Source organism: Leptonotus elevatus, chromosome 11 (genome assembly GCF_054856555.1).
Source record: "Leptonotus elevatus isolate MCC_2025b chromosome 11, RoL_Lele_1.0, whole genome shotgun sequence".
NCBI lineage: Eukaryota > Metazoa > Chordata > Actinopteri > Syngnathiformes > Syngnathidae > Leptonotus > Leptonotus elevatus.
This window is the reverse complement of record NC_141249.1, coordinates 15,436,393-15,457,696: the sequence shown is the minus strand read 5'-3', so window position 1 is coordinate 15,457,696 and position 21,304 is coordinate 15,436,393. Positions and strand designations below refer to the sequence as shown.

Sequence of the window (21,304 nt, the reverse complement as noted above, 5' to 3'; positions counted from 1 at the left end):
TGATGTGTTACAAAGTAAACTCTGGCAAACTATTAAAACAAATAATTACAGATCTCCTCCTGTTCCTGGGGGTCAATATACAAAAATGTGTGTTTCCCTTTAAGAAGCCCCCACCGCGCGCTCAGCGGAGGGAGGAAGTTCAGGTCTGCAGAACAGCGGCTGAGGAGAGGAGAGGGGGGGAAAAAAAATCCAGCCGATGACGGTTTCAAGTTCCCCCGATAGAAACTGTGCCTGATTTGTGGCCAATGTTGGAGATGTAAAAAAAAAAAAAAAGTGAGCGAGAAAGAGAGGGAGGAGGGAGCGAGGGAGAAAGGGAGGGGAGGAGGGAGGGAGAGAGGTTGGGGGGAGGAAAACACTGAAGGGGTAGCTATGGAGATGGAGCGTTTTCCTGGCTGCTTTCTTTGACAGGTGTTGAGTGGGGCAAAAGTCTTAAAACAGAATCCAGCATGTACGCCAAAGGTAAAGGAGCCGTGGTCCCTTCCGACAGCCAAGCGCGAGAAAAGTAAGTCCGAGCGTTTGTTTTCTTTTAAATCCCTTCTTTTAGAGACTGCTTTTACCTGCACGCGCCGCCGATGTGAACTTTCTCCAACTAGCTTCCGTCACTGTGGATTGACATTGTTTCCACTCACGCCTTCGAGCGCTTTAAAGGTGCACGCGTTCAACTTTTCACTTTTCAAACGGACTTCCTGCTCGTGTTTTTTTTTTGTGTGGAAAGTTCGCTCGCGGTGCTTGTTGCGAAGTGCTGCTCTCGCCGGAGAATCGAGCCTGGCTTGCGGGGCGCTCACGTGCGGGGGGCTGCACGGAGGAGTCAAAAGTTTTTGTCCCGGTAAACTTTTCAGTCAGGGTGAAGACACCGTTTTGCGGCGGAATGGTGCGTTTTTGCAGACTTAAAGTGCGAACTGAAAAGTGGACCGACCTCGCGGGGTCTGGTGGTTTATCGTGCGCGGAAATCACGGAGGTGTGCTTTAAAAAGCCACTTGCATCAGTCTCTTGTTCTTTTTAAAGCGTTTTTTTTTTGGCTGGAGACGAGGTATAAGCTTCGGTTAAATGCACGTGCAGCTCCTTTCACACCCCTGGGGCTTTCTTTCTTCTTTATTTTTTTGCACTAGCAACATTAGGATCAGTGGGGTTCATTCATTTTAAAGCAGGGTGGGAAACATATGGGCCGTGGGCCATCTATGAGCATTTCATCCGGTTGATGCGACCCAGAAGAAAACACTTGTAATACACAAGCCTGGACACAATGCATATACAAATTATATTTTCAACATAGCCTATGATCATTTTCAATAACTTCTTCAAAATGTGTGTCAACATTTGTGATGGAAAAGGTTGATGCGTTGTAATACGTACACCAATAGCATATTTTTTTATCTTAAAAAAAATAATATAGCATCAGGTTTGTGCATCATTATTTTATGCTTTAATAAATCTCATGGCTCCTTCTGTTGTATGAGTTGTGGCCACCAGGGGCAGTATAACATACTGTACATATGTTTATACATGAAGATGGCTTTAACTACTCAGTCAGTTGTGAGTTAGCATTTTTATTTTTTATTTTGAACATGTAAGACATGAAATAAGAAAATAAGATGGTATTTTTTTGCAGAGGATAAAGAATATATGCCTGTGGGTTTGTCTGTTTACATGTTGTTTCTGCTCCATTTGTGTTTAAAGGGTTGCAGCATCACAATGTTGATGCTAATTTTGTTAGCCTGTTTAAGGTGTTTTGCATTTTGTGTTAGCATTAAGATAACCAACTCTAGGTAAACAAACCTCTGGGGTTTGTTTACATTCAATGCACAATGTGTAATTAATTTTCTTTCATGTATGTTCAGTTTTACAGTAAATTACACACTGTGCAATGAACGAGTTTGCTCAGCCACATAAGAAAGAATATGGAACTCTGTCGTAAACCGTTCTGTCGGACTCGAATCGCTGAATTTAAATCAGCACATCCCATGTAATTTCGAGTTTGTCAAACTTTTTGTTTCCCCCAACGAGATGTGTGGACCCAAACTTACAATACTTTGTTATTAATGGGCCACATCTGCGTCATGGTTGCCCTCTGAGTGATGATGTCATGCGTGCTTTTCATCAATTTACATCATGGCAACTGCAATTTATTACTATGATTTTTTTTTAACCGGCATACTGATGGTCTTCATGTTTACAGGAGCCCTCAGTTACTGAGTTCTGTTCTTACACGCCGTTGTCTCTGACTAAACTACAGCAATGCAATAGTAAGATCATAATTATAGTCATTTTTTGTATGAAAAACATTTCTAGGACATAAATATAAAGTAATCCAGTGAAAAACAATTACTCATTTGAGAATTATCCTTTGGCACTGTGCAAATTAGTTCATTCTGTGCTGTTTATATCCTCGAAATGTCATAATTGCAGTCAATATTTGTTTGTAAAACACTTCTAGACTGTAAATATAAAGCAATAAAAAAAAACTTCAGTATGGCTGTAGCTGAGTGGGCCTTCATTTGCTGCGTGGCCCATTCTCCTATTTATTTGCTTTTTTGGAGAACCTATCCTTCATTTTTCTCTGATTACCTACTCACTGTTTTTATGATGAGGCCAAATCCATGTCTAATATAAAGATATAGCTTTGGTGCCATCTCGGGGTCAAGCAACTCTAATAAAGTGAGGGGAGGAGCTTCATTTAGCAAGACATAGCCTAGTCTAATAAAAAAAAAGTGCTTGGCCGCCATCTTCTGGCATGGATAAGCAGTTACTAACCTTTTTGAGTGTGCGTCAAATCACTCACAGATTTTTGCTTGGTCCCTAATGATGCACTGAAAATTGTCGCAGCACCCAAAATGGAGCCAAATTGAAAGTGTCCTAATATATATATACAAACAAGCAAAAAGTGAAGGTTCCAACGCATGCTCCACTAAACTCAAGCATTTCCGCATATGTGCCGTTGCCTCGTCGGGTCTGACATTGCGTCATCTTATACATACCGTAGCTGTGAATTGATGCGTGTGCGCATCCCAGGTGGCCCAAACGAACAGCAGGCATGAGGTGACACTTGAACCTGTGTATGATGCCTTAATATTACCCATGACGCGAGCAGACGCCAAGGCTGCGTTTACACCTGTTTTCCATTCCAGTGCCTCATCCACCTGAAAGCAACAGATTGATTGTAGGCTGATAATAAAAAAAAAATAGATAGGCATGCTCTTCTGATCATGAATGATCTTCTGGCACGTCGTGGTGGAATCGCTGCCACGTTTGAAACGATGGTGTAGGAGGAGGATTAATAATTCAGCTCATGAGGAATTCACGGCAGTTGAGAGGCCGCGACATGAATGTTACTGTAATGGGTAACAAAAGCCGCGGATTTGTCTGTAGCGCCTAGCGCGTCGCTTTGCGTTTAGATCAGATCGGTCGCATATGAGAAGCATCATGATGAATGTCATTGGATTGTGGGAGAGCTTGAACGCCAAGCATTTATTAATATTATTCAACAGCATTAAAAGCCTGTAAGTGGGCTACACACAAATCGCTTTTTTATTATAATTTTATTTATTTATTTATTTTTTATTATATTGGATGTGTTTATATTTAGATAACCGATTAATAGGGTCGATTAAAAAATAAAATAAATAAATAATAAAATAAATTATTTTTTACATCCCGTAACAAAACAGTAAAGATGTGAATTACAGGCAGAGCATTAAACTATTTTTAAAGTTTTTGTTTTACAATACTTTGTTAGTATTTGTTTAACTTTACAACAGCGAGGAAAAATTGGCAAAAATCCGACAATTTTTTTGTTGTTGGGGGTGAATGAGTGAATGTCATTATCTCTTTGTCTCGTGTTGTAATGTGTCAAAAAATGGACAAAAATAAATAAATAAATCACTCCTTTTTTGTTTGTTTTGGGTGGGGTGAATGATTGAATGTTATTATCTATGCCTTTCTTGTGGTGTAATTGTTAATGTGTAAAAAAATAAATAAAAATCAAATAAAAATCTGCCGTAGTACCACAACTGACCTGTGAGAGGCAGCACGGTGCCACAGGGCATCCAGACTGCCGTAAAATTTCAAAGAGTGGTAGTAGCAGAAGAAATCAAAGAAACTACCTTGATTGTTAGTGGTCTGGTAACTACATGCAGTTGTGAATTCTTCTCCATGCCATTTTTATTGTGTTGAATGACAACCAGTTGCTCCTCAATTTGTGTTCCGGTAACTTGGCTGTCTTTCATGTCTCAATCTCGACCTCCTTTGCTCCGCCCGACTGACATCACAAATAAGGCAATCGTGAACAAGGTTAACATTTATGATTGACTTTCTCACTGTTATAAAAAGTCCAATAAGCGTACTTTGAGTGGCCTGGTGAGTGACGTGGGTGTCAGCGAATGAGTGTGTAGAGTTGGCTGATGTGAGTTCAGGTTAGTGGCTGGCTATTAACTGGCTGACTGTTAGCCAGTCAAGCAGCTCGTGTGTGAAAGTGCTTATTATGTGTTTCGTTTGTTAGTGTGTAATTTGGAGGTCAGTGTGTGTGTGTGTGTTTGAGTGTTGTCACGCAGGCCCAACAGAGGTCTCTTGCACTCTTTTCCCCCTCACCTGTCTTGTCACCCTAACCTGCCCTGCAGGGCCGACACATGTTCCCTTGTAAGCGCGCCTCGGTGCGTCACCGAATTAGCCCGTATTTACATATTCATATGGCTCTTTCCATATTCACATATTGTAAAGGGGGCGCCAGCGGGCGGACAATTGAACAAGACTGATGTCATCTGTTCCACGGATACAAACGAAGGTCCAAGTGGCCAATTCACATTTAAAACCTGCTGTCAGTATAATTATTCAATAGTTAAAAACTACAACGAAATAAAAAGGAAGCATTTTCAAAAAATAAAATTAAATGTAACAAACCTGCAATGAAAGTTAATGATAACAAAAAAACAACTCAACAACAAATAACATGACATAACATGAAAATTCCAAAACTATTATAACCCAGATGACACCCAAATTGCATGTAAATAAGTACACACGGAAGTAAACAATAATACATACATGACATGTGAATCCGGCCACATACTGCGTCATTTGTTGTTGAGAAACAATGCTGTAACGTGAGTAGCAGTATCCAAAGAGCCAACGTTAAGAGCTGTGAGGCACACTTGCTAACCACTACCCCACCGTGCTGCCTCGCCAGCATTTAATTGAATTAAAGCGAGCGCAAGCCGTTCAGGGGCTTCTGTATTAATATCACCTTATTGTTCAGTCACTGGTAACTCTTTGAAATGCGCGCTGATGAATCTCGGGTCTTAATTAACGTTTCCGCGCTCGCTGATATCCTAGATAGCGATCAAACGTCTTCATTCTGTTTGTTTACAGACATGCTCTCGTGTGATTTGGAGATTTGTTTGGCCGAAAAGATCTTCAAGTGTAAAGTTAATCAGTTTGTTTCTTTACATCCCCCGCTCCTCCTCCTCTGGCTCCTCCCACGTATTTACATGCCGCTTAATGGTGGGGGATCTTCAGGTTCTCAATGCGCCGCTTTGACTCCGCACAGATGGCGCCGCCATCTGCATTTTAGCCTTTTGAAGACGGCATAAAAAGCTGCGCAGGAACAAGAGAAAACATTGCTGGAGAAGGGGAAAGGAACCCTTGATTTAGCCCCGGCACCCTTTGGCTGACTGCGCCGGCGTCGGGGAGATGACAACAGTCAATTAATGCTGCCGCTCGTCAGCCGCCACCGCTGCAAGTGCGTGTGCGTGTCAGATTGCATCGCTTGAAGTAAAGCACACTGTGCAAATATTGGATCTGTGGGTCTCAAGTTATGAATCAGTTTGACATCAGTGCACCAAAGGATGCCACGGTCGTTTTATTAGCGAAATGCAGAGCAGGGACAAAAGTGCGTTTGGTGGGCCTAATAATCAATTTTGGAGAATTTTGTCCATTGTGTGGAATTGATCGTTGATTAGTTATGCCTTTGAGAAGTTGAGTGCACTTCCTGACTGCAACCAATGGAGGCGCTGACGAGACACTCAACTCGTTTGTGATCTCAAGAAGAACATGATGTCAGCTATATGGTGGACTGACTCACAATTTGTGGCATTTTTTTTTTTTAACTAAACAAAAAAGGTGCACAAATAAATACGCTGATAAACATTCAATATTCGTTTTCAAAAAGCAAAAAAAACCCAGAATGAAATGGTGAAAAAAGAAAGAAAAAAGAAGAAAAAAAGAAGCCAGAAATGTTTAGTAAAATCTTTAAAAATATTGGAAAAAAATGTAACCCCCTCCCTGCAAATATATGAATCCACGGGACTGTACATCCACGCAGACCTCTGCTTACTTACAAATTTTTCAAGTTACAAGTGTCTTCTTGCATGTTTTTTTTTGGCTATGATTTGTGAACAAAAATAATGAATAAAAACCTCCGGTTGTAGGTGACTAACTAAACATAAGGCAAAGAGAATTGCATATTTTGTATGTAAAACTGCCACGTGACTTTCCCTTACCAAAGTCCACTAGCTTAGTGCTAACTTACAATGCGAAACACCATCGACATGCTAATCATTAGCATTGATTGTTGCAGTGCTACACAACCCTTATAGCAATGGATATTGAAACACAAACAGTGACAAACATGGACGCAGAAAATATCACAATACTCTCAGGCATATGTTCTTTATCCTCTATGAAATACGACTAATATTACGTCAGCTTACTGAGCAGTTGTGATCGGCATTTCGTTTATATCCGTATTATGCTTGAGTTTGTCCTTATCATATTAGAATGATTAGTTTCCCTTTAATATTACAATTTTACTATAGTAAATTGACAACCTATTTTGTAATAGTGAGACTTTAGTTTTGTAGCACAATGACTTTTTCACTCATGTTACAACTTTATTTTTATAACATTATTTCCTTTAACATCAATGCTTCATTATTGTTGACTTCTTGCAACGTTAGGACTTCTTTTCTCATTTCTTATCACATTACAACTTTTTTTTTCATCTTAATGTAACTTTTATTTTATTTAATATTCTGGCTTTTTTCCCCCTTTCATAATTTTCCAACATTACTCTGGCAACAGTAGAATATGTATTGTAAAATGTCATCATTTTATTCTTGTAACATGAATCTTTATTTTTGCAACATCCTTCTTGTCATACTATGACTTTTTAATATCATAAATTCAACATTCCTGAAAATGTGTATTATTTTCTTCGAAGACCTTTTTTCTTGTGACAATTTTCTCATATTACAACTTTTTCTTGTAATATGAAAAGTTTTTTTTTTTCTTGTTATATGACTTGATTCCGGCAATTACAACTTTATTCTTGCTATTTCATGACTGTAATCTTTTTCCACTAAATTACGACTTTTTGTCTTGTAATTTTACGACTTCATTTTCGGAGAGCGTTACGACTTTTCCCCTCATAATATTAGAACTATTATACGACTTTTTTCCCCCTTCCTCTCATCATTTTACTAATACTCCTCAGCTCATCAGCTGCTGTGGGAGGTCTTGACTGAAACAGACATTTACGGCAATATAATCTCCCACTAATCATTCTAACTGCTTTGTCTGTCTGGCTGTTGTGTTGATGATAAACAGATGAAGAAAAAAATGATGGGGCATTTTTTTGTTGTTGCAGGTGTTCTTCCGTCGTGCGACAGAAGTGTGTGTGGCTGTGCGTGTTTGCCGCCTTATTGACACTGATTTGTTTTGACAAAGGGAGTGCCGTAACAAAGCCGAGCAAATATAAACAGCGTGTGCGGTGGGAATAAGCTTTAGCGAGCGCGCTCCACTGTATCACAGCATCCACGTCGCTCAGCCGCCTTCAAGTGGTACATCCATACTGCTCTTATACCATTGTCATGAATAATTAATATTCCGGAAATAATATTTTGCGATTTTATGTGGCCACACTTGGCGGGTACGGTTTAAATTATGCATGCGACACATCTTTAGTCTTTTTTATTTTTTCTCTGAAAGATAATACTGTCTGTGAAACAGAGGTGCTTAATCCCTCTCTTTCCCAGCACACCTCAGCTCACCCTGCTCTCGCTGGAACTGCTGAATTATTGAAACAAAGACACGAAAGTTCATTTGCTAACTGTCTGCGCTTTAGCCGCTAAGCATGGCTGAGAAGCTCTTGTCTCTGGAGGCAAGTCGAGGAAAGGGAACGCCGGGTTTGGGGCAGCCTGGAGGGGCGAAATGTCAGGTGTGTTTCCAAGGGACCAGGTAGTAGAAGAGAAGACTTCTTGATGTGTGGGCGAGGAACAAAGCGCTTATTTGGCCCCAGGAAAGGAAACCAGGACTTGAGTTAGTGGTTGTTGGGTGGATCTTACAAGTGGAGCTCACATAGTGTAGAATGGTCAAACAAAAGGTTGTTCATCTTTGAAAGAAGAGTAAACAAAAAAGTTGTTTTGTTTTTAACAATATCAATGTTTTCTCTCCTGAAGAGCCATGCATTGTTTTTGTGTTTTTATGGTTACAGAGATGCTTTATTTAGTAAGAGTAAAGTTAAGTGTGTTTGAACAATACTGAGCTCTCTCAGAAAGGAAAAAAGAAAAAGAAAAAGTTACGATTATTGTGAAAAGCAAACCGGATGTTGTTGCGGTAAGCACTTCCTGTTTAGAGTCTTGACAGGAAGCTACGCTAAGTATGACTGCAGTTCCGTGTCCTCCTCCTCAGTCCTGAGCCAAGCACAACCTGTACGTGTGTGTAGTGAAAATGTTCTGTGTGAAATGTAGAGTTATATATTTGGATTTTTTTTTTAAATTGTAAGTTTGTATCAAAGAGGCGCTAGAAACATGTTTACTTACAATTAGCGTCGAGCTAACGATTAGCGCATTAGCTCACAAACGTTTGCATGCTATCTTAGCTTAGTTTCTTATTTATCTTATAGCACAAAAGTTGGGCACAGCATTTTATTTTTTATTTTACAACGGTATGTAAGGGTTTATTTTGTTTGGTGTTATAGTTTTACACTTTACAAAGTGCAAGAATCATCAATATTCAGTATCTAATAGTATTTTAGCGAATGTATTGGTATTCTTATGCAATGTATTCTGTCTTTATGAGGGTGACATTTACGATATGTCTTGGGACTGCAGATGAAAAATAGCCTTTTGGTTAATTCTGGCATATTTACTGAAATGCTTATTAATATGTACTGTTCCGGATGCGAATAAATAGAGAGAATACCAACAGGTGTTATCATTGAAGGATCTCAGTCTAGCTATAGCAGGGACATAGCAAGGGTAGAATACCGCCGCATGCTCATTGAGCTATCATCCTGTACTGTACATATTTCTTGTAAATAGCAAGGACAACTCGGCCTTAAATGCTTCGTCACCACTGTTTATCTGTAAGAATGTTTAAGAAGGCAAGAACATACGATCAACATGTCCTACATGCGCTTTCCCGTCTCGTCTTCTTGAGTTGAGTGACGTACGTTATTAGTGCCGGGGTTCACCGGGAAGTCATTCCAGTGTTCCTTATCCGCATAGGAAGGAGGAGGCTGCGACCTTGAGATTCCCTCTGACACCGTCTCTCGTACCACCTCCTCACGTCTCCTTCATCTGCTCAGCCTTCATCAGTCAGCCTGACAAAATGTCCTCACCTCTGTCCGCTTACACTTACCGCATCTGACGGAGTAACAAAAAGGTGCGCCCCCGCCCCAAAGTCGGGGCTCTGAATAATGTATTGCAGCTGGGGCGGGTGCCCGTCGCCGGGGCACCGAAACCCTCAGATCACGCCGGGCCCTGCCATGAAACTTTCATTTGCTACAGTCCTCTTGCGGTTGACTTTTGGAGCCCACAGACTGCCAAATGGTGCATGGGAGCAAATCACCTCTTTTTAGATACAGCGAACCCTTGCGCATGGAAGGGGATCTGTTCTTGGCCTACTGACATTTATACAATATTGAGACAATATTAAAACATTTTATAGCATTATGTTGTTTTCATCAAATGTTTAAAAAAAAAAATTTCATGGGGCTGGAAAAGGCACCAATAGTCAAGAGTGATTCATGTAGCTATACAAACAATTAAGAAGTCATTATATGTTCCTTTTAAGGGGAGCTTTATTAACAAACTGGGCCTCAAGGTATAATATAGCTTGCTATAAACAATATAATCTTATGAGGACTTCCTCACCACCACGACTTTCTCTTTTAAACCATGGAGCAAAAACAGAATTAGAACTGTCAAAATTAATCCATTATCAAATTAATCAACAACTATTCTAATAATCGGGTATAAACAATAATCAGGAAAGTAAAATAAAAATGTATTCAATTAGTCTATTAACTCATTTGCTCCCCAAAACACATAAAAACGTATTTTAAATATTACCATGCTCCTAAAAAAGGCAAAAGGCTCTTTTCCACCACTGTTTTAAACAGATTTGTGAATAATGATGAAACTTTGCTATATTCTAATGGTAATTGCTGCAAAACGGAAACAGATAGAAATATATTTTTTTTCCTGATGAAAGAAGAGACTCTAATCTTTCTTTTGGTAGGTTCCATGTTTTTATAGCATTAGTACACAATATTCTGTGGGCAATATCAGTCAAAATCCAGTAAAACAGCCCGAGTGAAGGGGGTTGCTTCATTGAATATGGCTGGGAGAGAATGAGTTAATCGATAATCAATAATAATAATATTCAATAAAATAATCAATTCTAAAATATTTTATAGTGTCACTATCGATTATTTTCAGAATCGGTTATTCTATCGATTATTCCATTGATTTGATTAATCGAATAATGGACAACATTTTTTTCTCCCATTACAGTATTGCAAAACTATTCTTTCCCCAATTACTGTTTATTAACCAATTATTGTTGTCCCTTTAGTATTTTTTAGTGATAAGACGAGCAATATTATTGAGAGGAATTGATGTTGTACTCACTGACCTTTTTGAAACTAATTCAGTCACGGGTTCAGTCGTTGTTTTCCAAAGTAAAAGTAAATGTTTGCAAATGTCTTATTTTAATTCAAATCAAAAGATAATCGGTGTACTCTGATGGACTACAAAAGTCAGGGAATAATTATTGTTGAGAGACTGAAATTGGAGGATTTGGACAATTTTATTTAAACGATTACTCGATTATTAAAAGACTTGTTGATTAATTTGTTAATCGATTACATGACGATTAATCGATTCATTTTGACAGCTCAATTTGATAGTAATGAGTAACTTTTTTTGTGAAACCAATTTTATTAGTCCAACTCTTGACTCCGTCGGCCCCGCAATACGTTCCGGCCTCGTTTGCGCTCCTTCTTCTGTAACCAATGTGCTCACCAAGTACTCCGGGATCCTCCTCTAAATGCGTCGTGCCAACGTGTGCCTTCACACCTCTCAGTCATGGAAGTTTCATCTTTTAGAAACCAGTCACGTCACTTGGATGCAGCAGGAATCCTTTTTTTTATTTTCCCCACCAACCCGGTGTTGATATCTGGTACTTGACTGCGCTCTTCACGCCGCTCCACATTGTTGTGCTCGCGGCCTCGACAGCGGCGTTCCGCGCACCGCAGGGACGTGGCCGAGTGCCACGGAGGCTCTTTGGCTCCGAGCTGGAGAGCTTTACGGCGCGTATTTACAACCCGTCCGTTGTGTATGCGATCTTCATACTGTAAAATCTTGTTTATCCCGGCGCCCTCTCCTTGATATCGCGGCGATGATTCTCCACCAGTTGTGTGCGTTTTGTTGGGCTCATTTGAATGCATCATAGAGAAATAATATTGTCACATTAATACAAATAAACTTACACACTTTTTCTTCTTCTGTTTTGCAGGTTAGCTTTATACGTTTACGAGTATTTGCTGCATGTTGGCGCACAGAAATCAGCACAGACCTTCCTGTCAGAGGTAAGAGTTCACTCTCACGTCATGCATCATGAAAACAGGTCGTCCACCGAATTCCAATTCCATTATCGATTGGATCGAGAGCTGTCAAAATTAATCGATTCATCGGCAAGCAATCGATTATCAAATTAATCGACAACTATTTTAATAATCGAGTAATTGTTTGGAGCCATTTATGAATTGAATATTGTCCAAAATCCTCTGATTTCTGTAGTCTTTCATAAAAAAACAACTGATTATCTTTTGTGACATTTGCAAACATCTGTTTTTACTTTGGAAAACAATGACCAAACTGCTAACGTAGTATATGAACACCCCCCCCCCCTTTTTTAATCACAAGTACGAAATAACCACCAATCGCTGATAATAAACAGTAATCAGGGAAAAAATGCTTTTGTAATACACTTTAATGCAAAATTTAAATTAATCAGATTAGTTGAATAGTCGATAGATGAATCGATTCTAAAAAGATTCAATAGTGACAGCACTAATTGGCTTGTCGATTCTCATTGGCTGACGGTGTTTGTTTGTTTTAACGCTTTAATATCTTCAACTTTCGACAGTTGATTCTAACTAGAGATATCAAAAATAATTAATTATTATTATTTTATTATTATCGATGATCAAACTCGGCTAAGTCGACCACAAAAATTGGGCGAGACGGAAAAAAAAAAGACCAAATATTCGATGGAATCATTGAACAGAAATCAATTCGAAAAATACTCGATAGTGACAGCCCTAATGCTAATTCTAGGAAAAAAAGTTGGCTAACTATTAAGTCGACGACAAAAATGGGTCAACACCAAAAAATATTTTATTTTAAAAAGATTGTTTTGTGACAGGCTCAGCCATAGATGATCCAGTTTATCCAGAATACACTCATAATCTGCTAGTCGACATTTGACTTCCTTAAACCTGCAGACATCGTCAATAAAGCATCCTAAGTGAAGAATAACATTAGCAAGCAAAAAGTCATACAAAGAAAATGCTAAAAATGCTAAAAATGTTTGGCATGCAAACGAGCCAAGCTTTGTTTTCGTTCACAATGCTCCCTTGACTCCTTGTTAATTTCAGACAATGTAAACATGGCATCGGTTCAGCTCCTTGATATGATTACCCGCCCTTCATTATTAGGCCTAATTTGTAGTAAACGCTGTATAATTAGATCACTTTGACGCGTTGTAAGCATGTGTCGTTGCTCGCTTTGTGCTACGACATTTAAGACGCTCAGCCGGCCTCCTCCCGCTGTCAAGGTAAATTTGGAAAGCAAAGTTGCCACTTGTCTGCTGGACTTATATTTAGGTCCTTGAAATGTCCGAGATCTAAAACCTAATGTGTTGCATCATCCTCCGTAGCGGAAATTCTGGCTCTGAGTCCTTGCTAATGATTCCACATGGAGAGTCTCTGTCATACAGAAAAGTTTTTTTTTGAGTGTTTTAAAGTGCTAATCAAATCAACAATTCGCTTATTCGTCGACAACTAATCGATTATCAATTAATTTGATAATCGAATTGCTCATATATTTTTGAATTAAAATGCTCAGAATTTCTATTCTCAGATTTCTGTAGTCCTCCATTTAGAGCCGACTTTACATAATTGTCAATATGTATATTTTCCTCATGTTACCGACCAAACCATCATAATTAATTCATGTTTGTGCACTGTCAATTTTAAATAATGTCATGTTTTTGAAAAAAAAAAAGAGAAGGAAATGTTAACGGTAAAAAAAAAAAAAATTCTGATTAATCGATTAAACCAAAAAAAAAAAAAAGGCAAATGAATCGATTACTGAAATAATCATTAGTTCCTTATTTCAGCTCTGTTTTATTCACTCCCAAACACCTTGCCAAGAAAAAGTACTCAGTAAATTGGCATCTGTTTATAAAATTGTCAAAATCATAACATGGATTCGGCAGGCTTCTCAAATCAAATCGTTTTGAGATGCTTGCCAAATGAAGGACACAGACAGGTAACAGTTGGGCCAATGGGAATTATTCTGACCTTCAGTGGTGACTTACCTTGCAAATATAGAAACGGTCAATACTATATGAAATCCATTTCTCAGGTCTGAGACCAAATCCATTTCTCCTTCATTGTATTGTGTCAATTTTATGTTTGCAGATCGCTACAGATGCGTTTTGCTCGTCAAACTTGCCTGAAACAGTTTTTCTATGACCAACCAAACAGAGGACGCAAAAATGTTGGCATTATGGGCCAGCTCGAGGCAAATTTGAAATCTGACTGGTTAACTAAAAACTCTAGGGGTGGGAATCTTTGAATGTCTCACGATTCGATTCCGATTTTTGGGCCTGCGATTCGATTCAGAATCGATTTTCGATTGAGAACGATTTTTGCTTCAATCTATAGATGTGCAAGGAATTGTAATGATCTACTCCAGTCTGACTCGCTAATGCTAATTAGTGCCCTACTCGTGACACTTTTATCACTCAAAAGAACAGCTCCACGCTGGAAAAAACAACAACTTTTATTGGAATAACTTGATCGTGACTTTTTCCTTCTACTCTCTAATGTGGCTACAACTTAACAGTGTATTATAACGCGTGGAACCACACTGCCCTTCAGTGGCCAAACCGGGTACAACATGAACAGCGGTCCAAATAAAGGCACACACAGACAATGGCAAGACAGTATAAAATAATTGAAATAAAATTGATTTGGGGACATTTAAAATCGATTCTGAATCGTACTAAATGAGAATCGATTTTTTGGGCACACCCCTAAAAAACTCACATTGCTAAAATTGTTCAAATTGCCAAATTGCATTGGCCAGCACTACTGATTCGGATACATGCATCATTACAACCCTAACAAAAAGACAAGCTAGCGAACGAATCTCCCCGAAATCGAGAGTCCTTATTGACTTCTACGTCCGACACAACAACCTCATTCGTACGTTTTATTTCATTTACGCCATCCGCCGCGCCGCTTTGATGTCGACATCTCAAACGGCCTGCGTATTTGGATTACGCCGACAGTCGAGTGTACGTGTGAGCAAAAGCAGCAGCTTGACCTTTCAACCGCCCCCTCCCTCCCTTCACGCAGTTGTAGCAGGAGCACATAAAGTGAGTGGAGTATTAGACAAATGGTCGCGAAAAGATACACTCTGTCAGCCATCTGTATTCATCAGTGTTCACTTACCAGGTTTACACTCCAGCTCTTCATGAATCACCAGAGCGCTGCCTTTTTTTTTTATTCCCACCCCGACTCCCCGTTTACTTTTCACTTGGGGTTCATTACTGAAGCGGAAGTAGCTCGACCCCAAAACAAAACACTACACGTCCATTTACCGAGCGTTTGACCTGATGACAGTGTTTACGGCTCGCGGGCGGGTCGTCCATAAAAATCACATGGCTAAAAAAGGGCATCGTTCCCGGGATGAAGTTGTTAAGAAGGAAGGAGAAAGTTCATGACAGTGAATGAGAGTGTCGGTCAGCCTTGCTCTACCACCTTTAAGATGTTTGCTGGACTTTCGTCCAAATTGACTTAGGGCTGATTGGTTGGAAAATTCAGTGATGATGTTCGATATGCTTACACGTGTTCAAGAAATACTACCAAAAACTAGTAAGATTAAAAGCAAGTACGTTCAATAAAGGGCCTTGAGATGGCTCCCATTTTGCTTTCTTCTTAACTCATTCATTGCCATTGACGGCTATAGACGTCAAAAATTAATTTAAACTATTTCTATTAGTTTACATTTTTTTCCCCACTTTTGCTAACAAAAGTATGAAAACCTAGATTTTTTTTTACTGTACATTCAGAACAGATATAAAATTTGTTAACACAACTAGTGAAGTCATGTGATTAATTACAATTAAAAATTGTAATCGCCTGACGCCCCCTAATTAAAAAAAATATATTAAAAATGAGGGGCGTCAGACGATTAAAATTTGTAATCGTAATTAATCGCATGACTTCAAAAGTTGACTCACGATTAATCACAAATTTTACATCTGTTACAAATGTACACACATTTTTTTCCTACGTTTTCATAAAAACTGAAATGAAAAAAAAAAGTTAAAGTAATAGAAATAGTTTAAATTAATTTTTGACGTCTATAGTCGTCAATGGCAGTGAATGAGTTAATAAGAACTTTATCAATGGCTAGTCCACCATTGAACTTTTCTAATATAATGGCCGATGGAAGTACATGGGATCTTTGGTTTACGATGTGGTTTTATTGACGCAAGCCAGATTTGTACAAACGGCACCCTTTAGGTGCCACTCCACCGCGGTTTGGGCACGAGTGATTTCATTCATTGTGATACAAGTAGAGTAAGGGTACGAAAACGGAATCTCACTAATTGTTCAATAGCCCCTACAAGGTGCAGGGAAGGAAGGCAGCAGCGAGAGAGGTGCTCAAAGAAGAAGTGTAATTTAATCAAATTAAACAAAAGGGGCAAACAAGGTACTTGGTAACTTCACAAAATCAACAAAGTCCAGAAACAAACAATAAACCTAACAACTAACAAAAAACCAGACGAGACGCGAACAACTGCAGGATGTGGGGGAAACAACAGGACAAAAACCCGACAGCGTGAAACGACAATGGTTCGACACAGACAAAGGGGAGATAAGAGACTAAATACACGCACACACTAATTGACACAACGAGACACACCTGGGCAGGACACAAGTAGCAGAGGGTGCTAATTGGTTGACACATGAGGAAGGACAGGCAAACACAGGTGGACATGACAATGCTTGAGAAGCACACAAGAACAATATGACAAAAACACAGATCATGAACGAAACTAAACAAGACCCAACCAAAATCATGACAGGTACTGATTAATTAAATAAAACCCCACCCAAAAATGAGACAATTACTTTTTTCCTCCGGTGGTTGGCTTGGGTGCAAACTAGCTCATTCCACGTCATTCATAATCAGCGGTGGCGACGCCGTCGGAATTGACGGACTGTCTGTTAGTCCGTCACTGATGGGCGCCCGTTTTCTGAATGACGAGAAGCTTTAAAAAAATGACGGACAAAGCACTGACCGAAGTGGGTCAGTCCGTCACTGACCGACGCCCATTTGTCTGTCGGCCCTAAAATAAATGGTAAATGGACTGCTTCCTGCATAGCGCTTTATCTACACCATATGGTACCCATAGCCAGCAAATCGCCGTTCAGCATCTTGCTCAAGGACACTTCGACACGGTCACCAGGCATGAGGATCGAACCCAACCACTCTATCACTGAGCCAATGCCGCCCATGGCTGGAAATTTCTTCCGTCAATGTTTCAAAGTTATCGTCAATCTTCAGACAGCCATCGAAAATGGGTGTCTCTGGGACACACAGATCATGCTTCAGTCCTGACGTAGCGCTGACAACACGGTGTACATGCCCACCTCTGGTCAAGACCACCGTAAACCGAAGACCCTCCGTAATAGGGCAGTGCCATTTACACTGTATCAGCCTTATTATCAACGACTAACAGATGACGAGGTCGTCAACATCCGCGCAGAGATAGCTCATCCCCGAAAACAAAGGCATCAAAACTGCTAACAATGTTTTTTGTTTGAAAGTTTAATATTTGCTTTTGAACTTTTTATTTTATGGAGAAAACAATCACACTTGGAAAGAACACAATGTAAATGTGTAATAATTACACCAGACCGCCATGACACTTTTAATCTCACCCTCACCCCCTCATCACAGTTTGTGAATCCCTGCCGCATGCAGCACAATGAAACTGCTGCTGAATCAATCGACGCCTAAATACAACCGGTCAAAACAACTTGTATATTTGAAACAATGGGAGCTAAAAATCTTTCACCTAGTGTTGGACACAGTCTAGTGCAAATAACTGTCAGTAAAAAGTTCAAAATATTTATTTTGCGTATTTGTGTTTAGGCAAACGACACCTTTGAGGACAACAGCTTAAAGTGATTTTGTTCAGCTCAGCTCACTGTGCAGCTCCCTCCATGTCTCCATATCTATTATTCCCTTTCTCCCACACGAACAGAGATGTTTAAAACGATTAGGGACCTTTGTCGTCGCAGGAAGACTGAAGGTATGCTCAGTCGCTAGCTTCTGTCTAATGAGAGCACTATCGCCCAGACTCTCAATTAACCTTTGGTTCTCCCACGGAGATGTGCTCAGGTTTATAGTACCTGTATGTGTCTACTTGCTGGGACTAGAATAACTATGGTTGTGTGCGGTGATGTTTTTAAGTAGGCTTTGTGGTCTGCAGGATTCTTGGTTTCTTCTTCTATCGCTGGTTTCAATTATGAACCGAGACGCTTCAAGCCTTTACGTCAAAGGAAAGACCCGATTTGTTGAATGAAATTGGACACAAAATGATTCACTTAGTGATCAACAGTCGAATCGGAACATGCTCTTTTCCATCAGCCACACTTCATTCAGAGATTATTGTTTAAAAGCAACGCAAGAACCTCATTGATTTCTTGGGTCAAATGTCAGATCGGTGGGTGCATGCTCTTCAGAACTCTTGCATTGTTCGCAAATCATCTTAAAACTTTTCTGCAGATTGTTGCTCTATGTCGAAGCCAAAAGCCTCTCAATCCACTCCCGAGATGTTCGAGAAAGCTGGGTCAAAGTTTAGGCTGCCAAATTTCCACCCATTTTCCTGCTAATCATTGTTGACACTGCAGGGACGATGAATTATCTGGATTCCCGTGTAGGATGATAAAGAAATGGCATTGCACATGATCTCTCGTACCCCTTTCCGTGAATTGGGCCGGTCGGTTTTCTGCTTCAAATTAGTAGTCGGAGGAAACCACGAAAACCAGCCCAAAAAGGGAGGTTAGTTAGAATCAGACAGAATAAGACTGCAACAATGGAGGCGAATGAGAGCACAAAGTTTGGCTAATCGGGATGTGACTGTTGCCAACAGTGCAGAGGCTGCTATTCCAAGGGAGACTGAGGACGGACAGAGAAGTGACTGCTCCGGCAAAGTGGAGACTGTGGAGTATAAGGCTGTCACATCCATAGCTAAGGGTGTTATTCAAGAGGAGACTACGGACAGAAAACTGATCGCTTCAGCAAAGCAGAGACTGTGGTCTAAATCTGCAGTGTCCTGAGCTAAGTGTGTTATTCAAGAAGAGACTGTGGGCTACAGTTAAGTGGATACTCTGGACAATGCAGTGTTGTACTCTAGAGTCTAGCATTTCAAAAAGACTGAGGGCAAAACACTGATTGCTTTGGCAAAATGGAGACTGTAGAGCATAGGCGGCAAATCCAGGCCCAGAAAGTAAAAACCCTGCCACGGTTTGGCTATAGCCGCAGGTGCTTCTACTCAACCGGCACATAAACAAGCTCCCGGAGCTCGTTTACCTACCGGTTGAGTACCGAGCTCCTAGCGCTCGTTTACCTACCTACCTTCTGGACCTGGATTTGCCACCTCTGCTGTAAAGTATAACAATATAATGTTCTGAACTAAGTGTGTTATTCAAGAAGAGATTGAGGGTATAATAGGCACAGCTGCAACAAAGTGGAAACTGTGGTGTACAGTGCTGTAGCATCCAGAGATACGTGAGCGAGTGGGGGCAAAAAAGTGTGACTGTGAAATGCAATGCTATGCTGCGATATCCATTGCCGGGCATTGCATTCAATAAGAGACTGAGGGATGAAAACTGACCACTGCAGCTAACTGGAGACTACGGAGTGACCCGATGAGCGACCAGTTGTGGATTATGCCACCTGGTACCTCATAGTTTTTGGTTTTGCCATTAGTTTAGGCACCTTGCAGTGTGGGAAAAGGCACGTAGTTTTCCTTGGTGTGTGCTGTCTGTCGCAGTGCGCGTAGCAGGTAGCTGGTCCTCTATCACACTCTGGATCTTATCTGGACGTCCAGATAGCGGTTGGAGTTCTTGCTGCTGTGTGAGTGCAGCGGAGAGCGACAGCCTCTCGGGGGGGAAAGAAGCCAAGATTTTTCTGTCCGACCAAATAAAGTTTGACGGGCGTTCAAGCAAACTAAACTAACACTCTATTTCTTGTCTCCCTCTCAGATCCGATGGGAGAAGAACATCACACTCGGGGAACCTCCGGGATTTTTACACTCGTGGTGGTGGTATGTATATACGGCGATCCTATCAAACTATGTCAACACACAATCCCACACACATGGCTCACGTTACTTCTGTAAGAGTGCTCATCGTGATGAACCAGAGGAATGCGTAGAGGGGGGGTGGGGTGGGGGCAGTAATTGCAGGGAATGCTAAGTGCATCATCTCACATATGTTGAAGTGCTCCTTGCATTGCTGCCATCCACCAGTGAGCTCACTTCTATTCTTCTGCTATTTGGTAAACATTTTCTTTACAGTCAACACAATAAGTTAACGTGTTTGATTTCTCGTGGGTTTGTTTCTTTCATTCTGCCTCTTTTAACAAATGCCCCAGGTTCGCTAATGGTTCATAAGCAGCGGACAGTGTGTTCTGTTCTGTCTGTCTGGGTCGGGTCAGTGCGCTTGCAGGCTGACACTGTTGTCCTCCGCAGAAACAAGCCGCGTTTCCAGCCGAGTGGTATGCAGTTTGCCACAGCGCGGTGTAGTGTGTAGGCGATAAGCTGGTAGTTATGTAATTATCATGGCAAGGCCATACAGCGATGTCTTCCAATAAATTCAACAAAGAAGAAAATTGTTGTCCTTCCTGTTCAATTGCTCTTCCACTCCATCACCCAATCAACAGATTGCAATGTGTCTAGCTTTACGCTTTAGGCATAATATCTCTGCAGTTAGGACCCGAAAAAAATGGACCCGAAAAGCTAACTGCTTTTTCCATAGTCCCTGCAAGATTATCATAGTGAATCGGTAGAGATGTCTGAAAATGTCTGGTGTACTGTACTGCTAGATTTGGCTTTAAAGGCAATACAACCCACCAAACGCACATTCCTGCTTTCAGACCAAGAGTTTTACAAATCCAACTTTGCGCTAAAGTGGAAATGTGACGAACTGCGAGGAGGAAGTGGCCGGGAAGGTTGCACGCAAAGAGACAGAGAAGCCTGGGAAGGTGGAGGATGCTGAATCCTCAGCATTAGCGGCACGGGGGCAGCGAGAGGCAGAATAAGAGGTTTGACAGGAGGTCCGCTTTGTTCATGATTCACGCTCTTCCCCAAAGGCCCCCCGGCCCGGCTCCATATAGTAAACGTGCCGCTTCATTCATTCATCCTGTTTGGGCCTCAGTGTGTGTTGTCATTGTAGAGCGTGTTGACACGGCTCATAATGGTCTTTAAAGAGCTCGGCTTCACTCAAATATACAGTGTGGAGTGTGGGAGATGACCTAGAGGCTGCTGGGATTGCTACCGGATTGTGGGACGTTTGGTACCAGGTTCCACAGAGAGACTGAACCAAAAGAATTGTATTGATCATCAGAATCTAACATGTTTTGGTATCAATCTTTGAAGACTAACGGATTGGAATAGCAGAAGCAAGCAAGGCTAACTACAATGCTTAGCCACATTT

The 21,304-nt window shown here is 40.6% G+C and overlaps 1 protein-coding gene across 2 annotated transcripts in view; it reads left to right on the top strand.

Annotated features, from left to right (window-relative positions):
• The first annotated feature begins 305 nt into the window (after positions 1-305).
• Positions 306-21,304, top strand: part of ssbp4 (single stranded DNA binding protein 4) — a 102,922-nt gene continuing 81,923 nt past the window's right edge. Inside the window, exons 1-3 of one of the 2 annotated variants that reach the window (XM_086089337.1) lie at positions 306-502; positions 11,791-11,863; positions 19,853-19,914. In XM_086089337.1, coding sequence (XP_085945463.1) covers positions 447-502; positions 11,791-11,863; positions 19,853-19,914 — 191 coding nt within the window. In that variant the 5' untranslated portion in view covers positions 306-446. The remainder of the gene's footprint in view (positions 503-11,790; positions 11,864-19,852; positions 19,915-21,304) is intronic. The other variant, XM_086089338.1, reaches the window with a different exon arrangement.